Genomic DNA, 24,985 nt, shown 5'->3' with positions numbered 1-24,985 from the left:
GCAGAACTTTTGGCACACTTTTCAAACAAGTTTACAGCGAACCGGGTTTTAGATTAAAGCTGTTCATAGACCTCACACACAGTAGTCTATGTGGGTTACACTTGATAATTAGCTTTGAGATTTACACCTTTATATACAGGTTTGTCATACACATTCTTGTGCTTTTTGCAAGACTATTATTGTAGCTAACCATATTGTAATAGCCTACTACTAATTTGCTTAGCATTATGACTCTTATTATGAGCTTTGCATCATGCATTGCATTATGACTTCTGTTTAAGTTGCTTACATCTTTAATAGTGTGACACTATTAATAAAGATGTAAGCAACTTAAACAGAAGTCATAATGCAATGCATGATGCAAAGCTCATAATAAGAGTCATAATGCTAAGCAAATTAGTATTACAATATGGTTATATGCAATAATAGTCACACGTTAATTTATATAACCAGCTAACAAATATATGTTCTGAGAAAGCTTTGTGAACGTTCCCATTAAATGATGAAAACGTTTCTGAAAATTCTCTGAATGTTCAAAACGTCCAGGTTTCTAAATGTTTTAAAAACTTTTTTGTTTTCATAAATTTTTCATTTTATCATTTTGCAAGCATTATGGGAACGTTACTTTTGAATGTTCTGTCAAAGTTCTGAAATAAGTAGTAACAGTTTAAAAACAGACGGACGTCCAACTAAAACGTTTCAGGGGGGGAAAGTTCAATAAAAAATGTGGAAGGACGTTTTGTTTTGTTTTGCTAGAGCTCTATACAACACAGATTGTTTCAAAGAAGCTTTGCAGTAACAAACAGGAAAATAACAGTATTGAAAATACATAAATTATTAAACAAATTCAATTTCAGATGTAAAGCAGCTCTACAGAAGACAATAGTGCCATCATCCATTTTATTTCAGTTCAAGTGTTGTTCTCATCTGATGGTGTCTGTCAGTGTGGTCATATTTATACATTTCTGAAAGTTAATTGACTCTCAGTCCCCAACTAAGCAAGCCAGAAGGCGACAGTGGCAAGGTCTGCGCTGACCGTGTAGGGCTGTGTTGTGCTCGTTCTTGGGTGAAGGTCCACTGTCTGGTCTGGATGCAGACAGACAAACATAAGCGTAGATGCCATTATTCTTACGATGTAACAAGTACATCGGGTGTTATTGGGAAGTATTCCCGGTTCCAGTTGCCCTAATTAATGCAGCCTAACAATCCCTTATGGGGATTTTTTGTGTTAGTGGGTGTTTAATCTAGATTTAAACTGACAGAGTGTTTCTGCCTCCTGGACCACGCAAGAAAAATTGTTCCAGAGTTTCGGTACTAAATAAGAAAATTATCCCGTAGTCAATTTAGATATTTTAGGTGTTATCAACTGCCCAAAATTTTGAGAATGTAATGGATGTGAACAGGGCCACATTAAGACCTCACTGGGCCACGGGGCTATGAGTTACTGCTTCTCCTTCCCCCTGGCCCACCTCGCCCCCAATTCAGCACCCACCTCTTTAGGTACACAACTACTGAGGGGAAAAAAAAATGTGCATCCTTCAAATACTGCTGAAGTAGTAGTAACAGAATCAAGATGAGAAGTCACCAAACCCAAATTTTGAATGGTAGTGTAAAAAAAACAACAACATTGGCAACAAGTAACACTTCCTTCCAGTTGATGTAGCCAGTGGAAAAGACAACATAATTTACTTGCCTTGTGTTTCTGAATAAGATGAAAGTTTTTCTCATAAATCTGCAGCGCATGTTCAAAGTTCCTACATTCATCCTCTAACCACGGTGGGGATTCTTCTATCGAAACAACATAAAGAGAAGTGAACATTTATGCATTACAAGTACAAAAAATGTCAAGCTGGTCTTGTACTGAACAGCCTACCTTTCGAAGTCTTCACATTACTGCGGTATCGCGTCAGTGCCTCACAGGTGTCGTAATTACATTTCAAAAGCTCCAACAAGGCCTAGAAAGGAGGTCACAGGAAAAAATGCAATTAAAACAATAGCAGCAGCTCTCACATGGGCAAAAGATTTTCACATTAATTATATTAATTAATGAGAGTATTTAGAGAGCACATACCTGTTCGTTATCTCGTATGTGTTCAAATGTGGAATTCTCTGTGCTGTCATCTGTAGACTGTGACAGCGCTTCTCTGAGGTAGTCTTTCACTTTACACTCTGACAGCACATCAGGACACCACAGCAGCTGATCTTCCTCCTCGTACACTTTAAACAACACACATTTAAAATGGTCATGATTGCAGTGATCATTTTAATTACAGTTAATTTAAATAAAGCACTCACCTTTTTCATCATCATTATAATGGCTGAGCCCCATTGGAACTTCTGCTTGATACTGAGATCCGACCATTATTTCCTGTGTTTTAGAGCAAAAACCAATAATAAAAGACTTAATTTAATTATCAAAAAGTAAGACTTTTTTTTAAAGAAGTTAATACTTTTATTCGGGCAAATATGCATTAAGCTGATTAAAAGTGACAGTAAAAATATGCATATTGTACAAAAGACTTCTATTTCAAATAAATGCTGTTCTTTTTAACTTTCTATTCATCAAAGAATGCTGAAACAAAAAATGTATCGTTGTTTCCACAAAACGCATATTAGAATAATATCTGAAGGATCATGTGACACTGTAGATTGGAGTAAACGTGACACTCAAGACTGCTGAAAATCACAGGAACAAATTACATTTGAAAATATATTAAAATAGAAAACAGTCGTTTTATTTTATCTGCAATATTTCGGTTTTACTGCATTTTGGCCAAATAAATGCAACCTTGGTGAGCAAACGAGACTTTCTCAAAAATATAAAAAAAACTTAACCCCAAACTTTTGCACAGTAGTATGTGTGTGTATATATATATATATATATATATACACATACACACATATATTGAATAATTAATGTGTTAATGTATTAAGAGAATGTCAAAAATCATGTACAACGTATGAATATATGAGACTAACCTTTTTAGAATCTTCACTGCTTACACCATCCTCCTCCCCCTCAGATTCTTTATCACCATCATATATTGCTCTGGCTGGAAAACAAACAAACAATCAAAAAAAATCCATTAAATAAATTTGCATATACCTTTAAAAAGGACAAAATATGAAAATATGCTTGAAATTATTACTTTTCCCCTGCAGTCTACCTATAAAGCTTAAGTACACGGTGTAAACATTTTTAATTCAATTTAATACATTTAAATGTAATTATGACTACTTTCTACGTTGTTTAAGTTTATAATAAATTACAATTATTAAACTATAAAACGCCTACAACATTCAGATAGAAAATTTAGTATTATGTAAAATCACACAAACTACACTAGTAAAAGAGTGTTATGAGCCTCCTCACATCTGAGTGTTCTAGGGAAAAAGTCTGTGGCCTCGTGGGAGGTAACAGAAGGGGTCAGGTCATCAGCAGAGGACTGGGTCTCCTCCTCATAATCTCCTGACAAGAGATCTTTCGCGATCTCCTCCTGCAACAGAACACCATTAGTGATTTTATCTTGTTGACAATTTTCCCTAGCACTGAAGCAAAATCATGTCAATTACCTTATCCAGGGTCATGTCAGGCAGATCATCAGCTAGTTCAACAGAGGAACTGTCCATGCTAGATCCCGCCCCTGTACTGACTGGCGCCTCATAACGATACATAGCCAACAACTCCTCGATCGGCATATTCCCCTCCTATACATGTTAAAAAAAAGAAATGTGTTACAATGCAGAAATATGGCCCTAATTATCCAGAGATTGGAACACAATGCATACAGTTTTTAATGAGGAAAAAAAGTGGATTGTTATGAATGCACGTTACCCTCTCCAGGTCTGACAATTCAGCACTGAAATTCTTCTCTCCCTCCAAAAGCTCTTCCTCCTCCAAAGTTCTCTCATCGTCATACTCATGAATTAACATCTCAGCTGTTGGATCAAAGTCATGATCCTCTGAGGACAAAGAGCCAACTGGGGGGGGGGAATTTATTGGCTGATTTTAGTACAACATTTAGTACAACATGATGGAAATTGTGCATTAAATGAATAGTTCCCCAAAAATGAAAAAATGGCAAACAACTCAAAATATTAGAACTGACATTACATTATTATATGAACTATCTTGCCCTCTTGATAGCAGTATCGGCTACTGAAAAAATACATTTTGGTCATCTATAGCTTGCAATACTACTAACAAAATAATAATAATACACATAAAAAATAGAAAATGAGGCCTACCAGGGCTCGAACTCCCAAAGGAAGCCTGTGCAGACAGATGTAAAGAAAAAGAAATAGGTTATCACATTGTGCAAAATACATTACAGTGCAATGATCAGCAATAGAAACGTATGAAACCAAGCGAATATTCAATTTGACATCGTTTGCGTGCAAACATTAAAAGTAAAACCCATGACAGTAAATGCACAAGCATGTGTCCCTTCTTATAAACTTATTAATGCAATAAAACTACACTTATTAATGACACAAACCAAACTGCCATCCTCTCTTAACACTGCAAAATCCCATCGACTCACCCCATAAACAAACCTTTCCTGCTAGTTAATAGCCGACATGCATGCGCACAATATATTACAACACAATGAAGCCTAAAAAGCAAATCAAACGCGTCATGAAAACGGCATTTCTATCGAGTAATGTATCAATTACAGGCGACGCTTTCTTGTTTGTTTGTTTTTCCCCCCTGTGAGCTAACGGGGATGAGATTCAGAGGCCTCTCCGATCCTGATAGATCACTCTTCATTTAAACCGGTTTACTATCGTCGGCTTTACACACTTATTACTATAAACCCCGGCGTATATATAACAGGATCTACTTTACGCATATATATCAATGAACGTCCCCAATAACACAGTAAATCGTTAAAGAGATGTATTTATAATCGAATAGTTTTTCCAGCTATCCAGCTTACCTCCGCCATATTGGTGTCTTTGGCCTCATAGGTTGGCTGTGCTGCAGTACCCGGATGTCTATAGGGAGCCAATGATAGACGCAGAACTTTTGGCACACTTTTCAAACAAGTTTACAGCGAACCGGGTTTTAGATTAAAGCTGTTCATAGACCTCACACACAGTAGTCTATGTGGGTTACACTTGATAATTAGCTTTGAGATTTACACCTTTATATACAGGTTTGTCATACACATTCTTGTGCTTTTTGCAAGACTATTATTGTAGCTAACCATATTGTAATAGCCTACTACTAATTTGCTTAGCATTATGACTCTTATTATGAGCTTTGCATCATGCATTGCATTATGACTTCTGTTTAAGTTGCTTACATCTTTAATAGTGTGACACTATTAATAAAGATGTAAGCAACTTAAACAGAATACGAGTCATAATGCTAAGCAAATTAGTATTACAATATGGTTATATGCAATAATAGTCACACGTTAATTTATATAACCAGCTAACAAATATATGTTCTGAGAAAGCTTTGTGAACGTTCCCATTAAATGATGAAAACGTTTCTGAAAATTCTCTGAATGTTCAAAACGTCCAGGTTTCTAAATGTTTTAAAAACTTTTTTGTTTTCATAAATTTTTCATTTTATCATTTTGCAAGCATTATGGGAACGTTACTTTTGAATGTTCTGTCAAAGTTCTGAAATAAGTAGTAACAGTTTAAAAACAGACGGACGTCCAACTAAAACGTTTCAGGGGGGGAAAGTTCAATAAAAAATGTGGAAGGACGTTTTGTTTTGTTTTGCTAGAGCTCTATACAACACAGATTGTTTCAAAGAAGCTTTGCAGTAACAAACAGGAAAATAACAGTATTGAAAATACATAAATTATTAAACAAATTCAATTTCAGATGTAAAGCAGCTCTACAGAAGACAATTAGTGTCATTATTCTTCTCATTTTAGTACAGTGTTGATTCAGTTTAGTTCAATATCAATGTTGCCAAGTTCATCAGTTACGCAACAAACGTACAATGGTGTCATTATTCAGCTCCAGTCAGTTCAGTGTTATTCAGTTCAGTTCAATTACAGTGCAAAGTTAATTGATTATGAAACAAGTTCAATTCAACTATAAGCAACTCTACAGAAGGCAACAGTATATCATATATTTATTATTTGTATACTGACAGTTAATATTTATAGATCTCTGATGACTTCCATCTAACAAGAATGACCATTCCAAAGTATATAATGCCAGTCCTCCACATTGAATATGCTCATGAATATGCTGTCTAGCAATGCCCTAGCAACCACCAGAAATATCCTAGCAACCTCCTACATCCCTTTAAAACTTTAATTTCTTTTTAAACTGTTCAAGCATTAAAGCGCATAAGACTGTTTTGAACTTCAGGCAAAGCTTTGTCAAGTTTGACTTAATAAATCTGTTTTGTTTAGATAACTAAAACTAAATCTATGACCATAAATATTTTTTCATTATTTGAAATAAAATAAACAGTAACTGAACTGAAATAAAATAATTGTATTTAAGCTAATTGCCAAGGCCTCATGACCCCACATAGGATAAGCAGCTTGAAGAATGGATATAGCTGCCAAGGCAGTATTTCTCGTTTTCATTAAGTGACATACTAAAGTAACTTAAACTAAAACTAAAATACAAAAATTCATAAAAACTATACATATTTTTAAAATAATAATAATTACAAAAACATAAAACAAAATTACTAATAAAATTAAACTAAATATATATGTATAAAAAACACTAGCTTCTCTCATCTTTTTGTATTCTTTCTGTTTGTTTTCTTATTTATTATACAATTAACAAAAGCAAGAAAGGCCTCTAACACTAGCTTGCTCTATTCTTTTTCTATTCTATCTGTTTTCTTTTTATTTCAATTCAATTTCATTCAAGTTTATTTGTATAGAGCTTTTCACGATACAAATCGTTGCAAAGCAACTTTAGAGAAAATTACGTTTCTACAATATTTAGTGGTAGCTTATCAGTGGTGACTGTCAGTTAATGTACATATGGCAGAAATGTATGGAAAAATCAATTAAAGACGTAATCAAACAGACGATGAACACTATTAACAGCAATTATTATATGATGCAATCAAACTTATAGCAAAATTGGGTAGTTCTGTATGTTGTTTCAGGGTTGGCATCATCTGAGGTCTTCTGAGGGGTTGGCATCATCTCTTCTCAGGTGTTCTGGATCCAGACTGAAGCTTGTGTAAATCCTAGTTACCTGTGGCAAAAACAGAGAAACAAATAGAGACATAATTAGCGTAGCTGCTGTTCCAACCAAGCGAAATTGATTTGTTTAACCCAAGCTAAAGAATAATAATGTGCATTTTATCAGATATAACTGCAGTACAAGATTATAGATTATTAATTATTATTATAATTATAGTACAAGATTATGAGATGCATTATTTGAATGCTTGGCCAAAGAGATGTGTCTTTAATCTAGATTTAAACAGAGAGAGTGTGTCTGTTCCCCGAACGTTATCAGGAAGCGAGAAATAGGCCTTTTGTGTACATAGAAAAAGTCTTAGATCTTTGAGTTCAGCTCATGAAAAATGGGGGCAAAAACAAAAGTGTTGCATTTATAATTTTGTTCAGTGTATATATATATTAATTACAAAATTATTAATAAAAACTAGTAAATACTAAAACAACACTACTTTACAACAGTAGGCCTAATTCTGTAATTCATACAAGTCTCACAGTAGCATTATTCCACAGGGTGGCAGTAGTAGCCAACACTCTGAACATTTAGGACCAAGGCAGTTATTTCACGTTTTCATTTTATATTTGAAATGTTCTACCAGAAGAGAAGCATAATGCATTTATTTGTTTGATAGTTCGCTCTTTTCCAGTTTCTTCTGCCACCTAAACTGTAGCAAACTGTTGACAAGTAAAATATCTACAAACGTTTGTCATCTGTTTTAAAAGGGCACAGCTTCTGTTACTTATGCCATTGTTGTACTGTTTTAAAATCACCGCATTTATAATTCATTTCTGCCAGGTTGTCTGTGATTTCTCTGACCTCAGTTCACAGGAACTGACTTGATGTTATTCTGTTCTGTAATGAGTCAGTCCCAGACTGTAGTAGTACAAGGTCGTGCATATTTAATACAGATTTACTGTTTGCTTGAGCTTGACATTTACTACTAAAATCACATTCCTATAACAGTGTGAATGAAAGCATTATTACTTGTAAAGTAGTTTAGACCTGCTCTTTAATGAAAAGATCCTGATAAATTTGTCCATCTTGACCGATTTCTATTTCAACTCAGTCAAGATTAGACTATATACTTTATATTTATTCAATCTAATTGGAATGCAATAAGCTTTGTTTAATTTCATTTTTAATATACATTTCTGAATATTATTTGAAACATTCACTGGAGCAATTTATATGTATAAGTCAGATAGGTTATCCTGGCAAGTGTCCCATACATCTGCATAAAACAACTGACAAGGACAGAAAAAAATTATACTCAAACCCCTTGCAGAGTATCTGCATATTAGCTTGAAATAGCAATGTGATTTTGCTTCAGACATGCTAAATATAGGCCATGCCCTCCCTTATCCATGAGAAACAGGAGGTCTTTATTTTAGCAACACGTTCCTCTCACCGGGTTTAGACACTAATTGCTAGTTTTCATGCACATTTCCTCTCTCAGTATTTGTTTATATTGAGCACTGGCACATGAGCACCACTATCATTTTAAACAGAAAATATAAAATAATTTTACCCAGATGAAAAGACCAGAATCAATTCAATGCTGGTCTAGGCTATTTTATGTGAGTTTGTGCTGTTTTGGTACTGGTCTAGCTAGTGGACCAACATGGCCAAGCTGTCTTCTTTTGGTCACCCAATTTGGTCAAACGTCTTTGACTTTCTGCAGCCATTACCAGTCTTCAGCGTCACATGATCCTTCAGAAATCATTTTAATATGCTGATTTGCTGCTATAGAAACATTTCTTATTTTTATCAATGTTAAAAACAGTTGTGCTGCTTAATATTGGTGTGGAAACCGTGAAACATTTTTCAGGATTCTTTGATGAACAGAAGAACAGCATTTATTTAAAATCTTCACTTCAGTTTAATGTGCATTAATGACTTAAAAATGTATAAGCATTCAAAACATGCTGAGCTTGTCATTGGTTATGTTTCACACCATTGTGCTGGACTCTGTTCCTTGCGGAAGTCCTGCTGCAATGTATCACACTGACCTGAGCTTGGACCCCACCGTCTCAGGACACCTCGTCCTACTTTTGATGACACCTAACCCTAGCCTCTTCCCCCGGAGCAGGGAAATGCAGAAAGACCCCCACCTCAGCTGAGGTTATCATCACACATGTCAAAGTGTCTGTTTTATAGAAAAAATTTCCAATATGTTTGCTACAAATGTTGTATTATATACTGTATATACATACTGAATATAATAATAAAATATTCATGTTCATTTGTGTTTTAATGTGAATTAAAAATAATATATAAATAATATTTAATAGTGGTGATTGCACCAGTATGTCTATTACTGTTGCTGCTCATACTAATTTGGAATTTGAGCAAACCCCTAAAATTAAACGTATTTCCCTAAAGGCCCATTCACACCAAAAACCATTACTATAACCAACTATATTAGTGTCCACACCAACGGATATATTTCGTTATCATGACAGCTGTACTTGTTTCGTTCAGGGCCTCGCTAAATTAATTCCTGTCAAAATTTAAATATGGCGCTATCCTGACTAAGTCTATAGAATACTTTGGGCTCTTTTGATTTTGCCCAGTTAGCATCTAGATCATCCAGAAATCATGGTGGCAATATAATCTAGTTCAATATGTTTTCATTCATGCATATCCATTCTTGTGGAATAAAATTGGCAGCAGATGAAAGGAAGTGGGGTTTCAATGGGATAATTTTACTGCAAATTCTAGTGACAAGATGACGCAATGATGATTTGTAGTCCTAACACTCAGCGGTCTGAGCTTAAAATAAGGTCTGCCTCACAGCAAGAAAACCAACAGATTGTCACTTGCTTCCTGTTTGACAGTTTCCCATCCTTTATCTTCCCAAAGCTGTCTATTTTCATTGTGTTGATGAATGCAACTGTGGCCCAGATAGAGTTTTTCTGTGACCATTTTACCCCTAGATAATGCTTACAAACAACAGAAATCCCATGCAATCTCAAAAATATCTCAATAAAAATACATTCCAGGTACACGAATATTTAATCACAGATCAAAAACAGATGGATACATAGATTAGGTTTTGAGAGTCTTTTTTGCTTTACTTTGGCTATTTTGCATTGACGTCCACTCTTTGGACTCCTTTGGACTTGTCACATGGGGGAACTTCCCCCAGGTTTCCGTTCCTCTGTTTCCCAGACCACTGAGGAAGGATGGCACACATATCCTCTGCAGATGCTTCCAGCTTCCTTTACTCCCTAAGCCCAGCTGAGAGCTGCTGTCTGTCTGTGTGTGTGTGTGTGTGTGTGTGTGTGTGTGTGTGTGTGTGCGTTTGTGCGCAATTACAGAATCAAAGCAACTCCCACTTCCTGTTATCACTGCATAATCAAGGCCTACAGCACAAAGGCAGCCTTGTGCATTTTCCAGAATCCAATTAGGCAAATGTAGTTATTCAATTGTAAAACACTATTACCTGTATCCCTTTTCCATTTGGCATTACCTACGTGTTCTTTATAAAGGCATGTGGTAATTCATGTAATTCAGTGATGCACAGCTATTCAGTCGTTACGTCAATTTGTAGCCCACCCAGAAGCATAATTCACCATGGCTTCCCCAGAATTGCTAATGGGTTTTTAGAATAGAACTTTTGGGTTTATTTTTAAAATAAGGTGTGCAGTTAATTTAATATGATGAAAATTTTGTTCTCCTAGAAATTCTTCACATTTTTTAATGTTTTTGAATTATGCTCACCAAAGCTGCATTTATTTGATCAAGATACAGATAAATGGTGAAATGTTATTTTAAAATATTATTAAAATTTTACAATATTTAATGCAACTATTATCTTTTTTAATATATTTTTCCAACCATAAATCTGTGACTTTTAAAACTGCCCTTCCTTGTCGATCTAGTAATATCTCGGCCTAGGTGCGATGGACTGTACTGCTTATAATGCAGTTGACAAGTTGTCGGCATTGATTCCGATTTCAGAAAACTCTGATGAAGATGAGTATCTCAGTCATTTTAGTAATACCTGCTTGAACATTTTAAACACCATTGCCCCTTTGAAGGTCAAGCTTTCCAATCAAAAATCTGCACCCTGGTTTAACGATTCTTTTTGTTCACTCAGACAAATATGTAGAAGGGTGGAATGCAAATGGCATAAGGACAGGCTGTAGATGTCCTATGAACTTTTAAGGGACTCTTAACAATTTGCTTTTCAGAAAGCTTTTAAATCTGTTAAGACTTCTTAAATGATTCCCTTTGAGCTAAATTATTAAATTATTATCACTGTTTACCCTACAGAAGGGTGGAATGCAAATGGCATAAGGACAGGCTGTAGATGTCCTATGAACTTTTAAGGGACTCTTTAACAATTTGCTTTTCAGAAAGCTTTTAAATCTGTTAAGACTTTGTGAAGAAGTTGAGGAAGAGTGAAAGACATTTGAGGGTTACCGGGTTTCTCATCTGATTCACTGGAACATCAGAGAGAATGTGGCCTGGTGAATCTCCCTGTTGTATCCATAGAGATCAAATCCCTGATAAAGCCCAAGTTTACAAAGCTGGCCTGCAGTCTCCCGTGTCCACACTGCTTCTCTCAGCCAGGCCTTTATGAATCACACCACTGCAAGCTATAGCTGGGAGATTCAGATCTTGATGAACTGTGAGTAAATGTGCACTGCCAGTGTAGGTGTAGGAATGCCTATTTGTACATGTTGTGCCAGTTTAAATAATCTTAATGCTGTGAGAATCAGAAATGTATCCCCAGATATCAATTAAGGCAAGGTTAATTCAAGGTATGCTTGTTTATAGGAATGGTTCACTCCAAACTTTTGATAGTTTTAAGAATGTCACTGAATAAAATTAGATAGCTACAGATAGACAGAACAATGGATGGATGGATGGACAAATCGATACATAAATGGAATGGCAGACAGAAGGATAGATAGAATGATAGATAGATAGAATGATAGATAGATAGATAGATAGATAGATAGATAGATAGATAGATAGATAGATAGATAGACCTGCCAGTGTAGGTGTAGGAATGCCTATTTGTACATGTTGTGCCAGTTTAAATAATCTTAATGCTGTGAGAATCAGAAATGTATCCCCAGATATCAATTAAGGCAAGGTTAATTCAAGGTATGCTTGTTTAAAGGAATAGTTCACTCCAAACTTTTGATAGTTTTAAGAATGTCACTGAATAAAATTAGATAGCTACAGATAGACAGAACAATGGATGGATGGATGGACAAATCGATACATAAATGGAATGGCAGACAGAAGCAGTTTAAATAATCTTAATGCTGTGAGAATCAGAAATGTATCCCCAGATATCAATTAAGGCAAGGTTAATTCAAGGTATGCTTGTTTAAAGGAATAGTTCACTCCAAACTTTTGATAGTTTTAAGAATGTCACTGAATAAAATTAGATAGCTACAGATAGACAGAACAATGGATGGATGGATGGACAAATCGATACATAAATGGAATGGCAGACAGAAGGATAGATAGATAGATAGATAGAATGATAGATAGATAGAACGATAGATAGATAGATAGATAGATAGATAGATAGATAGATAGACCAGACATCTGTGAGGTGTGACCTCACTTATGTGGGAAATGAAACTGTGCGCACACTGGTTAGTCATCATCACTTTCCGAGTGCAAACGGGGAAGCCGTTAATGCACTGATGTCATCTCATTATGCAAGCTTGTTGCCTTGCATATATTTACTGAAGAAAACATGTCTAGCTGAGATGTTTATGACGTTATGTTTATTATGTTAATAGCCGCTGAAGTTTTCCAATTGACTGAAGATCACATTAAAGAGCATAAAATTTATCTTCTCTTTGATCAGCAGTTCTGCAGTTAAGCTGATGCCCAAAATGGGAAATGAAACACGACTGTTACACTCATGCCACAGTCTATGGCATCACAGGTATGTTCTTCCAAGCACAGCCGTGAATTACAATGACTCTTCTGACAAGCCAGTACATGGAATGTAACTTAACTTGATAAAAGAGTAGTTTGCAATCCATCAGATGAGTTGACTGTAACCTCAAACAATGCAGTGATACAGCTGATTTAGAAGTACCAGCTATGTGGACAGAAACTAGCATGAGTGTTCTTCATTCTTCAGATCATTGCGATTCCATTCATTTTCTATTTGACAGAGGTATCCGGTAAACTCTTTCTGTTCTGTCCGCTTCTGTTTCAGCTGAAATACTGAAAATTTTAGTTTGATGTGATGTTCAGCAGGAATGCAGATCTTGTTAAATCCCATAAGTGTATTTTATAATGCTATAAATATAATGAGTATATTGAGTGCAGAACATTGTGATGCTTATATAATAGAACAGTGATCTAAAATATTCTATAAACTTCTACATTACTGTGCATGTCTGATTTTGTATATTACCTGTTAAAAACCTTAAAAACCAAATTCATGCAGCTTTCATTTGGCTGCTGTGCAAAGTAGGAAGGCAAACTAGGACATCACCTCTGTCTCAAGCGTTCAATGCTTTTCAGTGTGAGGTCGAACAATAGGTGAGGTCACCCCTTCGAGGCAATGTTCTGAGTGTGCTGGGAAAAGAAGGGCAGGCCGTGGTGAGACCTCCTGACCATCCAGCATGACCGGCTGCTTTCGCAAACAATGATGTGAAATGGAAGAGGGGAAAACAGGATCCAGAGTTCGGGAACTCCCTTTGCCTGCAATTACAGCACGGTTATCTGGGTTAAAGACCTTTGGTGGGAAAAAACAATGACACCAGATCACAACAGGTCATAGTCAGTGCTTATCACAGGTTCATCATGGGTTTATCCCAGCACAATACACACAGCTTTTAAATATTTAAAAATTATTTGTGGATATATGTATATACACAGTTCTGTACGTAAGTTTACATACCCCTAAGACAAGTCCACAAGACAACATCATAACTGAATTTACAAAAATCAACCAGTTCAAAAGTGTGCATTGAATCTTATTTCTGTGTGTTGTTACCTGAATGATAAACAACTGTTTCACGTTTCTCAAGTTTATTGTTTGTTCTGATGCAGTTAAACTGCCCGTGTTCTTCAGAAATATCCTCCAGGGCCTGCACATTCTTTGGTTTTCTAGCATTTTCTACATATTTGTACCCTTTCCAACAATACACAACTATTACAAAAGGTTAAAATATTCACTGATGAAGGCAACACAGTGCATTAAGAGGCTAACTTTTGAACAGGATGATGATTTGTAAATGTTTCTTATTTTTCCCATTTAGTACTGCCCTTCAAAAGCTACATAAGATATATACATGATTTCCAGAAGACAAAATAAGTTAAATTTACCCCAGTCATCCAATTGAAAAGTTTACACCTTGACCATGCACTCCATAAAGAATGTTAATGAATCATTTCAGACTTATGGTCTGAGATACAAAGATTTCTAGATCATAAAACAATAATATTCTTGATAGTTTCCATTACACTAATCTTCAAGTTAAGAGTGCTGAATGATGCATGACTATGTGTAGTTCACACGTCTTCCTCATTGGCACCTCCTTCTCACACTGGCACTTCTCTTTCACACACAAAGATCTATGTGCAGTTCAGCTCTGAGTCAGCGGCACTGAGCCAAACTTTTCTCCCTCTGTCTGTCTTGGCCTGTGCACTATGGTAAACACCAACCAAGCAAGTTTTTTTCCCTCCATTTCTGTCACCGATGGAGTTTTGGTTCCTTGCCACTGTGGCCTTTGGCTTGCTTAGTTGGGGATTCTTAATTTCTGGCAATATTGTCGACTTGATTGCACAGATATTTGAACTGAACTGAGATGAACGATGACATCACTGAATCAATGATGAACTGACTTTAACTGAAAAATTGAGTGTATATTATTGTCCTCTTGCATTATCGGCACACTATTTTTCTGTTTGATACTGTAAAGCTGCTTTGACACAATCTTTATTGTATAAAGTGCTATATAAATAAAGGTGACTTGACTTTACTTAAGGTTAATCTCACAAAAAATGTATTGTTGTGGTGCTTTGGTACTTGATGGTGTCAAATGGTAATACAACAGTACTTTTATATATACCATGATACCAAATGATTACCATATTCATATACCATGATATGTACTTCAAATACTCAAAGTTAATTCAAAAAATGCCATAGTACCTTGGTGCAATATACCATGGCGATACAAAATATCATGCTGAAAATGTCAAAAATTGATATTGTAATTCAGTTGCGAAATGCAAATGTTGTGCAGAAATTAGATTGATGTTTAGAAGACGAGGAAGATTAGATATTTGCTTTTCTCCTATACTCAAATAAGAATTCATAGCTTTCACATGACTTCGCACCCTTATAGGAACGGCCACCTGGAGTGTAAAACAAGGCTTTCCTCTGCTGTCCACCAGGTATGTATTACTAACTAAGACAGAGATATTAAAAGACAAAACAGTATACAGCTCACTGATTATGAATTACTGAATAATGAATTATGAATTGATTATGAATACTACAATACAAGTAAGCAGATGCGGCTAGAATATGAATGAAATGCGTTAAATTGCACATTTATCAGTTTCCTATTGAAAACCACCACAAAGAAAACACTTTGAGGCTTAATGCATAAGACAGTGATATTGGAGGAACACATTCAGTATACACCTTATTAATATAACATATGCACAGGCAAGCAGATAACACCCGAATATGCAATGCATACAATTTTATTTTAAGCGTTTTTCCCATAGGCGGGAGATTTATATGAATTGCAAGTGCCCAAAATTTGCAGTTTATTCACATTTTCTTTTTTTTCTTTCTTTCTTTCTTTCTGTTAGAAGTGATCTAAATTCATGGATTAAAACAGATGGAAAATTGGCAGGCCTGTGCTTTAGTTCTATGAATGTTTTGCCCTCAAGCACTCCACGCCAGTCACATGACTGAAAACTATGAATGTGAACTTGAACCTAAAGCTGTTTAAATGGCAGTAGGAAAAAACAGGAACCAGCTGCGGTAATGCATAAGGGAGGAAGACAATGTCATTGTTGAAAACATCTGTCCATCATCTGTTAACAAGACAAAAAGAAACATAAAACAGGCTCTTATGTAATATTTCAGCAAGGCTTTGTATGTATAAAAGCTTGCATCTATGAAGCCAGTAATTAACAACAAACTAGGAACAAATGCACGGCCAATTAAAAAACATAGAGCGCCAGCATGGTCCTCCGAAGACAATAAGGTTAACTAGAAATTAAAGCATCAAGCAATGCTGCTTTAACATTGATTACTAACCTCAGAACATTCTGTTCCCTGTTTGCTGGTACGAGTACTTGAGACACAGTTCAGCTGGTTCTGTATGGGATTACATCTCTGCCACAATTCTGCACGCGAACGATCGTATTTATTTTCCCCAATTCTTGGTAATAATTTTTGACTTTCAGTCTGAGTTAAATCTCTTTTTTGGCTCATTTTATCTGTAGAAGATAACCTGCTTAATAATTATGCACACCTGAATATAAAGCGTTTTTCACTTCCAGCCTTCATGAACAATAATATATAGATTATAAGTGATTAAATACAAGATTAATAGTAGTTATTTCCTGTTATTTCGTTTGGAATTGGTAAAATGTACTTGGAAAAAAAATATGATCAGAATATCAACTTGCATAATAATTATGCATGCACTGTATTTTTCCTCTTCTGCTGCCGAGGTAATGCAAGGAATGTTGTGTGTGGTTGTCAAGGCAGCCAATCAGAATTTAGCAGCCTCCTCTCTGATTGGCTGGAATTGTGGCATATTGTAAAGCTGGGTTGTGTTGAGCAAGCGAGCCGTTGGCATTTAGAGAGCACTGAGGGCAGGCATCAAGGGTGCAAGCTAGTGAAACGTTGCATGCACAAAAGAGAAGGTCTGCACACATCCAAAAAAGTATTTTAAATGCAAAAAATTGATTTTTGTGCGCTCAAAATACTTTTTTCTTTGCGAAACAAATATTTTCTCCACAAAACTCAGATTGCGACTGTGCAAAATGCACTTTTGTGCGCTCAAAATATCTTTCACGCGCAGAATTGTGGCAGAGATCTAAGCCTATGGATTCTGAGGAACATAAAGGATACAGATAGTCTCTATCTTGTATCTCTGGGCTCAGCTTTGCTTTTTTCTCCTTCATGTGAAAACATCACATTTGTATTCAAGTGAAGCATTCTTTGAAAAAACACAATATAAAAGAGTAATTTTCGTTGCAGGCCAGAGATTAATGGAGCTGGATGAAAAGTCCATGCTGATATGCTATAATTAAAGAGCAAATGGGTCACATCAGGTTGTTATCCAAGAAGTAATGAGGTTCAAATGTGTGTGTAAATCTCAAAATTGCCTTTATCTATCATTTTAAACTTTACATAAATGGGCTCCCATATTTTTAAGTCAAAAAATGATCCTATTGTTGATTGCTCATAATGTTAATGTTTATTATTTATTTTATATTTCTTTAAAACGTTTGATAGATTTGAACTTATTTTGCATTATATGAAATGGAATGTATAATATTACTTATGTTTGCAAGTAAAATGCACTTTATTTAAAATATTAGAAAAGTTACATATTCATCTGCTTGACTACAAGTAATGAAAATTGGAAATGACAGAGATATTAAAAAAACAAGAAAACCACCAGACCTTTAAGTAGAACCTTGAAGTTTATAGGCACATCATTGTTCAAAGAAAGAAAGAATAGGAATAGGTTGTTTACTGGAAAACAATAGCAATATTATAAATAAAAGTGAAGTTGGTGTGGCATTGTCTCTGAAATGAAATAACTGCTTATATATCTGTGTTATGATAAACAGGATTAAATAAACAAGCTCCTCCCAACTATTAATTTAAATATAAAATTTAAAAAAATACTAATTTTGAGAATGACCATTAATAAATAAGAAAGTAAGGCACATATTTTGCCAGTGGTGTACTTCCTATGTTGTACATTAGTCTTGTACCAAATAAACACTTCTTTAATCACCACTTTCCTCACCTGGTCCTTGATTTCCAAATAGCTTTACTGCTTATCCACATAATGGATAACAAGTGAATAATTAAAGGCTAGGAATCTGTGCTGGTCAAAGGAGTCTGCATTAATATGGAAAATACTTGGAGAAGTTGAAGAGCAGAGGCCCTAATGTCTTCTTCATCTCAAACTGACAGACACGCAAACAAAGCTCTCCATATTTAACATGATTCTTCCTGTCTCTTATATAACGGATTGCAGCCAGGTTACAGACATTGTGTCCTTATGTAAGGGTGGAAGGAAGGGAGAGACGATTGAAAGGGACTGCAGGATCAGCCCTGCACCCTTTCCTTTCAAGTTTCATTATTAATTGAATGAAGGCAAAGGCAAAGAAAAAGAAAAAGAATATAATTGCTATGAGTGCAGGAAGAATGTGTTCAATTTGGTGTAACTCTTGGAGAATCTTTTATTGTAGATCTGTTTGTCTGAAGTATCATTAGTAGTAGTTTTGTTCTTGTTTTTCATGAAAGAACATTTGGTTCTTATTTTGACCAAGAAAAAATTTATATGAAACTAATTTGATATATTACTATTAAAGGTATGACGATAAAATTCACTCAAAAAAAGGAAAGAAAGAAAAAAGGAAAATCATTGACATACTCTCATGTCGTTCCAAATCCGCTTGACTTTTGGTCTTTCCTGGAACACAAAAGAGATATTTAGAAATATGTCAAGTCTCCAGCTCCTTTCAATTCAAGAGTTTCAATTCAATTGCCTAAAATGTCTGGGTTTTAGCTTTGTTTCCCTGTTGTTTTCATACTTGCTAAAAGTAATTACGGTGGCCGAGAAGTGCAGAACAAATCACAATTCTGAAAACAAAAGAACAAATTACAAACGCAAATGCAAGTCTAAAAAACAAAATAACAATTCAGAAAACACAACAACAATTCAGAAAACATTATAACAAGTCAGAAAACACAATTGGTATTAAAGTAGCTCAGTTTAAATGTATTGTATGAATTGTCCTTACTATGGAATAAAAAATACGGGGTGTGTATTTAGATTTAGTAAAAAGTGGCTTTGAAACATCAGCTTTGGTGGCACAGATGGATAAGTGCTTGCCCTTGGCTTTTTGACTCGATCGACCCAGGTTCGATCGGAGATGGTATTAAAGTAGCTCAGTTTAAATGTATTGTATGAATTGTCCTTACTATGGAATAAAAATACGGGGTGTGTATTTAGATTTAGTAAAAAGTGGCTTTGAAACATCAGCTTTGGTGGCACAGATGGATAAGTGCTTGCCCTTGGCTTTTTGACTTGATTATTTCCTTAATTTTTATTGAAAATAAATGCCTTTATGATGTGATACGAGATTTGAAAAGGGAGGGGAAAAAAGTTTCGGCAAAAGGCGGGATCGTGTCAAAAAGCCAAGGGCAAGCGCGTATCTATCTGCGCCACTGGAGCTGATGTTCTACAGCCACTTTTAACTAAATATAAATATATGGAAATGAAGTATTCTGGGAACTGATTGTAGTCCACAAATGGTAATTTATGAAATATATAAACTAAATACAAATTCCTATGGGTAACATTTCAAACATTCCTTCACCCTCCCCCTGTCTTCATCTTTTCACATTGTACTTTTGGCTCTGAACCTCATTACCATCACTAGTGGCAGCTGTTCACCATTATCTCTTGGTAACATCTCAGCATGAGAAAATTCCATACTGTTTTATCTATGTTTTTTGTCACTTTAGATTTACAAAGAAAACCACACAGAAGGGCACTTCCATTTTCTGCCAATGACAATGATGTACTGCAGAAATTGGTTACAGGAGTAATGTACTACAAGTAGCCTATATGGTGCTATGCATGGCACAATGCTATACATAATATGCAAAAACAAAATTACAATGGCATAATGTATTAAAAACTTTTATTTTACATGGCTGCAGACGAACTGTAAAAAATAAATCTTGTCTGTAGCCAAGTCATTTTTTTATGTATTGAATGTGGCATGTAAACTTTGCTTCACTTTCAAAGACAAGCTGCATTACTTGCAGCATGGAAATATGTCAACAATTGCAGATCACTTTCAGATTGCATTCAAAGTACGACCCAGACCAACATTTCAGACCTGATGTGTAAAGCACTTTCATACCAACCAAACATGAACGACAAATGGGCTGGGGTCAGCGTCAAAGCAGCTGTGACTGGTCTCGTCTTGCGCATGTTCAACCATTTATAGCTGCCTTTACGCTGCACAGTGATCATGTTTTGATTCCTGCGTGCAGTAGACAGCAAAGACGTGTGCTGAGTGTCATGACAACGCTCTGATGCAAAATCATTTACGCAGAACCACAGCCTAAAACCTAAACTTCTGTTCAACTTTAATGCTATTCTGTTGCTGCCTTGAAGAAATGGTATTTCCTTTAGAAAATGCAAATGAAGATGATCCCCTACCTCCCTCTATCAATTCTAAGTGTGAGTGTGGCAGACTAGCAAATGGAGTGGAGAGATTTCAGTAACAGTTACAGAATCAGACGTCTAAAAGGAACAAACAGTCCAGTCCTCATTCTCTCTTACTTCCTGTATGACAGTTTACTTCCTTTCATGTCTTGTTTAGAGTGAGAATACTAAGAGCATAATACCTGCACGCGTTACATCAATACAACCTATTTTCTGACACTAGAGTAACAGAAGTGGCTGAAAATGTATTCAAATTATGTCTCTATTTTCCCTCTGTGACTTTCTCAGTCGCTTAAAATTGCTGGTTGCCGTGGAGCCTGCCGTCATTGTGATGTGGTGGATGACTGCAGGAAGAGGACACTGAATCAGTATTAGCGTGGATGACTAACCAAAAAATAGCATCTGTGTAAAAAAAAAATGCTCAGAGAGATCTGGTCTCCTCACGCGATCGCATTAGTATTCTGCTCGTTCACTCACCGTCTGATCCTCGAACCTCTACGTAAATCTCCTCTTCTCTCATTCCTCCTCCTCATCTCGCTTTTCTGCGTGGACCAGAGCTGTGCATCCAGTTTTATGGAGCTAGAAAACGGAAAATTTGATTTTTAGAAATTAGAATGTGAATTCATCTTCTACGCTCGAAGCTGTAATTTTGTTTTATTATAAAGCATTCAAATTCACAAAATAAAAAAAATGCATTGAATTACAAATGTCTAAAATTCATATTTACAAAATCCCAGTCTCTTTGTCATATTCTAGCTCCATAAGGTTTGGGCCAGGTTATCCGTCTTCCCAGAATCCTTTCCTGAACTGCAATATTTTGTTTTATGTTTAAAAACCCATGCACTCAAAGGGCTTGCGTCATGCTGTGAACTTCAAAAGCAGCCAGACTTTGCATAATTCTTATACACACCATTCCACGTACTATGTTCTGGCATAAGGAGCCATTTTTTGCTTATTCGTCTCATAAAAACAATTAGACATAGACAATGTGTATGTCTTTGTGAAAGACACAGGGATGGATAAAGGCCAGAGCGAGAGAAAAAGCGAGAGCGACTGATTGTGAGTCCTGTTGTAGCCCAGGAAAGCAGAGCTGCACAATGTGCTTTTGAGTCATTGCGGGTTGCTCTGATGAGTCACAAGAAGAGAGAGAGAGAAAGCACCACCCCTAGTCGACTCACTTCCTATTAGACACAGAAGGAAAATATCCTGGCCAGCCCACACACACAGGAAAATCGGAAGTCGACTGATAAAGACAGCGTGAGTGGGGCAGCATATATAGCTTACCTGAATCAACAGACTATAACAAGAAGAGTCCTTTTATCCACAGAATGCTGCTAGAACGATCTTGTGTGTTTAATTGAATTGTTTGCTACTGTGAATATCACACATGTATTCAATAACACAGAACAAACGTAATATCCCAATTAATAAAGCTTGTGTAGGTACTGTGAATGCTTGTTTCCACCTCAGAATAGCAAAGAAGAGAGAAAACAAAAAGAAAAAAAATTAAAATGCATTTATTTTATACTAAGTTTAGTTCAGATCTGATATAAAAATTATAATTAAACTTTATTTGGAGTACTACTTGTGCACAACACACATTTCTTAATATTAAGCCTAAAATGTGCTTTAATGTCACTCTTGATGAGGATTATATGATCTTTTAATAATATCGGTCTCTAAATGCAAGATATTTAAAGTGTACCTGAAGTATACTTGCAATAGTTCCACTTTAGTACAATCAAATATATGTCAGTATATCTTTAGTTGGACTTCAGCAATACTTCTGCAAAATTAAAGTGCATTAAGTACAAAATTAGTTGTTCCAATTTAGCAGATTTTCAGTATACCAATTCAATATAGCCTACTAAACGTACAATTGCAGGGTATTTTCATTGAGTACATAATTATGTAAATGTATTTGTAGTATACTTAGCATGAAATCAAATACATTTTAGAGTATTTTTTTTCACTAGGGTTCCGTCATCTGCTGTATTAAATGACCGAGCTTGTTAAAGTCTGGTGGATTATGATTGGCTGTCAATGTTTTTATGGTTTATCAGCTGGGGGGGGAAATCATTCTGAAAGTGATTACAGCTATCTCCTACCTCTGTGCCATTACTGTTATACAGTAGCTGTTGTGTGGACTTACCTATACTTATAGAATTGGAATTTAGAATAAAACTTTATGCACACACAGAAACTAAAATATCCCTCATCTTAACCTTAACCCTAACCAGAAGTAGCAAAATACCAGGTTGGCCAACAAAATAATGTCATAACTGAACAGATCTTATTACATTATCTAGATTTGTACAGTAACTAGATATGAGCGAAAATATGGGTGAATGCCCATGCCAGTCACAGCCAATGATATGTTGCTAATTGGTTGCTAAGTGTTGTTGGCTGTTTTAAGCCCATTTCTATACAGTTGCTATAGGGAATTCTGGATCATTGCTAACGTTGAGATTGCTAAGGTTGCTATGTGGTTGCCTACCAATCTTCAAATCTATGATATTCTACACAAGACTCTTCTCCTTTAGTGTAAGGTTCTGTGGCCCATTTTAACATCCAAAAATTGCAAATCTGTTGGTTCAGAAAAGTAGTATGATTTCAAAGGCAATTCATGTCCACAGTTCAGGTATAGGACAAGTTTCTAATTTTAATACTTAGGGTTAGAGGTTTGTTCAAACCTGTCACCCTATGTATGAGCAATAGTGATGCTTGCCTTGGCAACCACCACTAATACAGTACAAAGCAAGGAACATGGTATATAATCGGCAACCACACTATGTAAATAATAATGAAAATTTTTTTTATGTGTGCATGTGGGGGAGGGGGATTGACTAATGTTAGTGTTTACCCTATTCAAAAATACTACACAGCTTGAAGACAGGAGCGTTGATTGCTGTTTGTGTTTGTGAGGGAGCGTGTGCTTGTCTGAAGTACTCTCACTTACTCTCTCTCTCTGCGTCATTTCTGACACCTGTTTCCTGCCCCTGCCACACTTCTGTATGACCCTTATCCACCCACTGCAAACTATAACAATCCCCGGCTCTCCTGCCGGCCTGCACTGCTGTGCTTCATGCTGGGCCTCACTGACTCACGGTCAGCCGTGGGAGACACATCGACTTTCTGCTGCATACTGCGCTTCTTAGCTCATGGAAAGGAGGACAGAAACATGGAGTTTAGCAGAATGACAATGAGGTGCGATTATGGAGAAATTTACATAGTCAATCAGGGCTTAATTAGAATCACACATAAAGGGAAATGTGTTCCCGAGAGGGTGATTGCTGGCAGCTACTCTACTGACTGGCACGTTACACTGACATCAATGTACTCATTTATTTGTTTAGGCCTATATATTTATTTTTGCTGTCATTTCATTTAAATCTTGTGCCCTTAAAAATGTACTATGGAAAAACATTTCCAGATAAAAAAATACAACAGTTACGTTCTACTGTGAAACTATACTGAGATTATTTTTATTTTCACAATGGTATGGTGTTGATATGTGATTTGCAAAGGTTTTCTAACTGCGTTTTAACATGTTTAAAGTGTTTTTTAGAGCATTGCTATGTGGTTGGTAAAGTGTTCAAAGTGGTTCCTAGCACATTGCTATGTAGTTGCAATGGAGTTATAAAGGTTTTCCGAGTGTGTTTTTAACATTTCCCAATTCCCAGTTCTGGGGTGCGTTTCCCAAAAGCATCATTAGCCAACTATGGTCGCAAGTTTTGTCATTGCAAACATAGTTCAACGACTCAGTATTTCCCTAAACTATAGTTCAAATGAACATTCTCAAACAGCATCACAAACTTACATGGCAGGAACTACAGCTCTTGACCTGTGGTTAGAAGTATGTTTTTTTGTTAGTAAGACATGGACTTTAAAGGGGTCCTATTATGCTTTTTCACTTTTTCAACTTTAGTTAGTCTGTAATGTTGCTGTTTGAGCATAAAAAAGATCTGCAAAGTTATAAAGCTCAAAGTTCAATTCAAAAGGAAATATTTTATTTAACAGAAATCACTTTTCAAAAACTACAACGAACGACTCGTTTGGACTACAATGCATATTTTCCGGGATTTGTGATGTCACAAATATCGACGAATGAGATGAGACCTGGTTGAGCTGTACTAGAGAAGGCAACGAGTGTTATCACTGTCGGAGACACGCTAGCTTTCCCAAGGCAGACGAACTTAGAGTGTTTACAATCATCCGGGTTTAAATCGTGCTCAAATTTATTTGATTTTGATGCAATATTTACACTGAAGCTCGCAGGCGGCTATGGTAAGGGGCTTGACATTTCCCGACCAGGTGCAGAGTGCTGCCAATCACAACACGCACTGGCCCAGCTA

The 24,985-nt window shown here is 35.9% G+C and overlaps 1 protein-coding gene across 1 annotated transcript; it reads right to left on the bottom strand.

The window, feature by feature from the left end:
- Window positions 1-983: 983 nt before the first annotated feature.
- On the bottom strand, window positions 984-4,993 carry LOC107549766 (mesoderm induction early response protein 3-like). The gene is made up of 11 exons (XM_016230944.1): window positions 4,941-4,993; window positions 4,249-4,273; window positions 3,836-3,981; window positions 3,574-3,708; window positions 3,374-3,497; window positions 2,980-3,053; window positions 2,296-2,368; window positions 2,072-2,217; window positions 1,874-1,955; window positions 1,694-1,788; window positions 984-1,127 (listed from the first exon to the last, which is right to left on the bottom strand). The coding sequence occupies exons 1-11, from the start codon at window positions 4,947-4,949 to the stop codon at window positions 984-986; spliced, it is 1,053 nt and encodes a 350-aa protein (XP_016086430.1). The 5' UTR covers window positions 4,950-4,993.
- Between the last annotated feature and the right edge of the window lie 19,992 nt (window positions 4,994-24,985).

The sequence above is a fragment of the Sinocyclocheilus grahami genome, unplaced genomic scaffold, assembly GCF_001515645.1.
Source record: "Sinocyclocheilus grahami isolate Dianchi unplaced genomic scaffold, SAMN03320097.WGS_v1.1 scaffold16.1, whole genome shotgun sequence".
NCBI lineage: Eukaryota > Metazoa > Chordata > Actinopteri > Cypriniformes > Cyprinidae > Sinocyclocheilus > Sinocyclocheilus grahami.
Note: the sequence above shows the minus strand (reverse complement) of the source record. Positions and strands in the feature narration are given on the sequence as shown.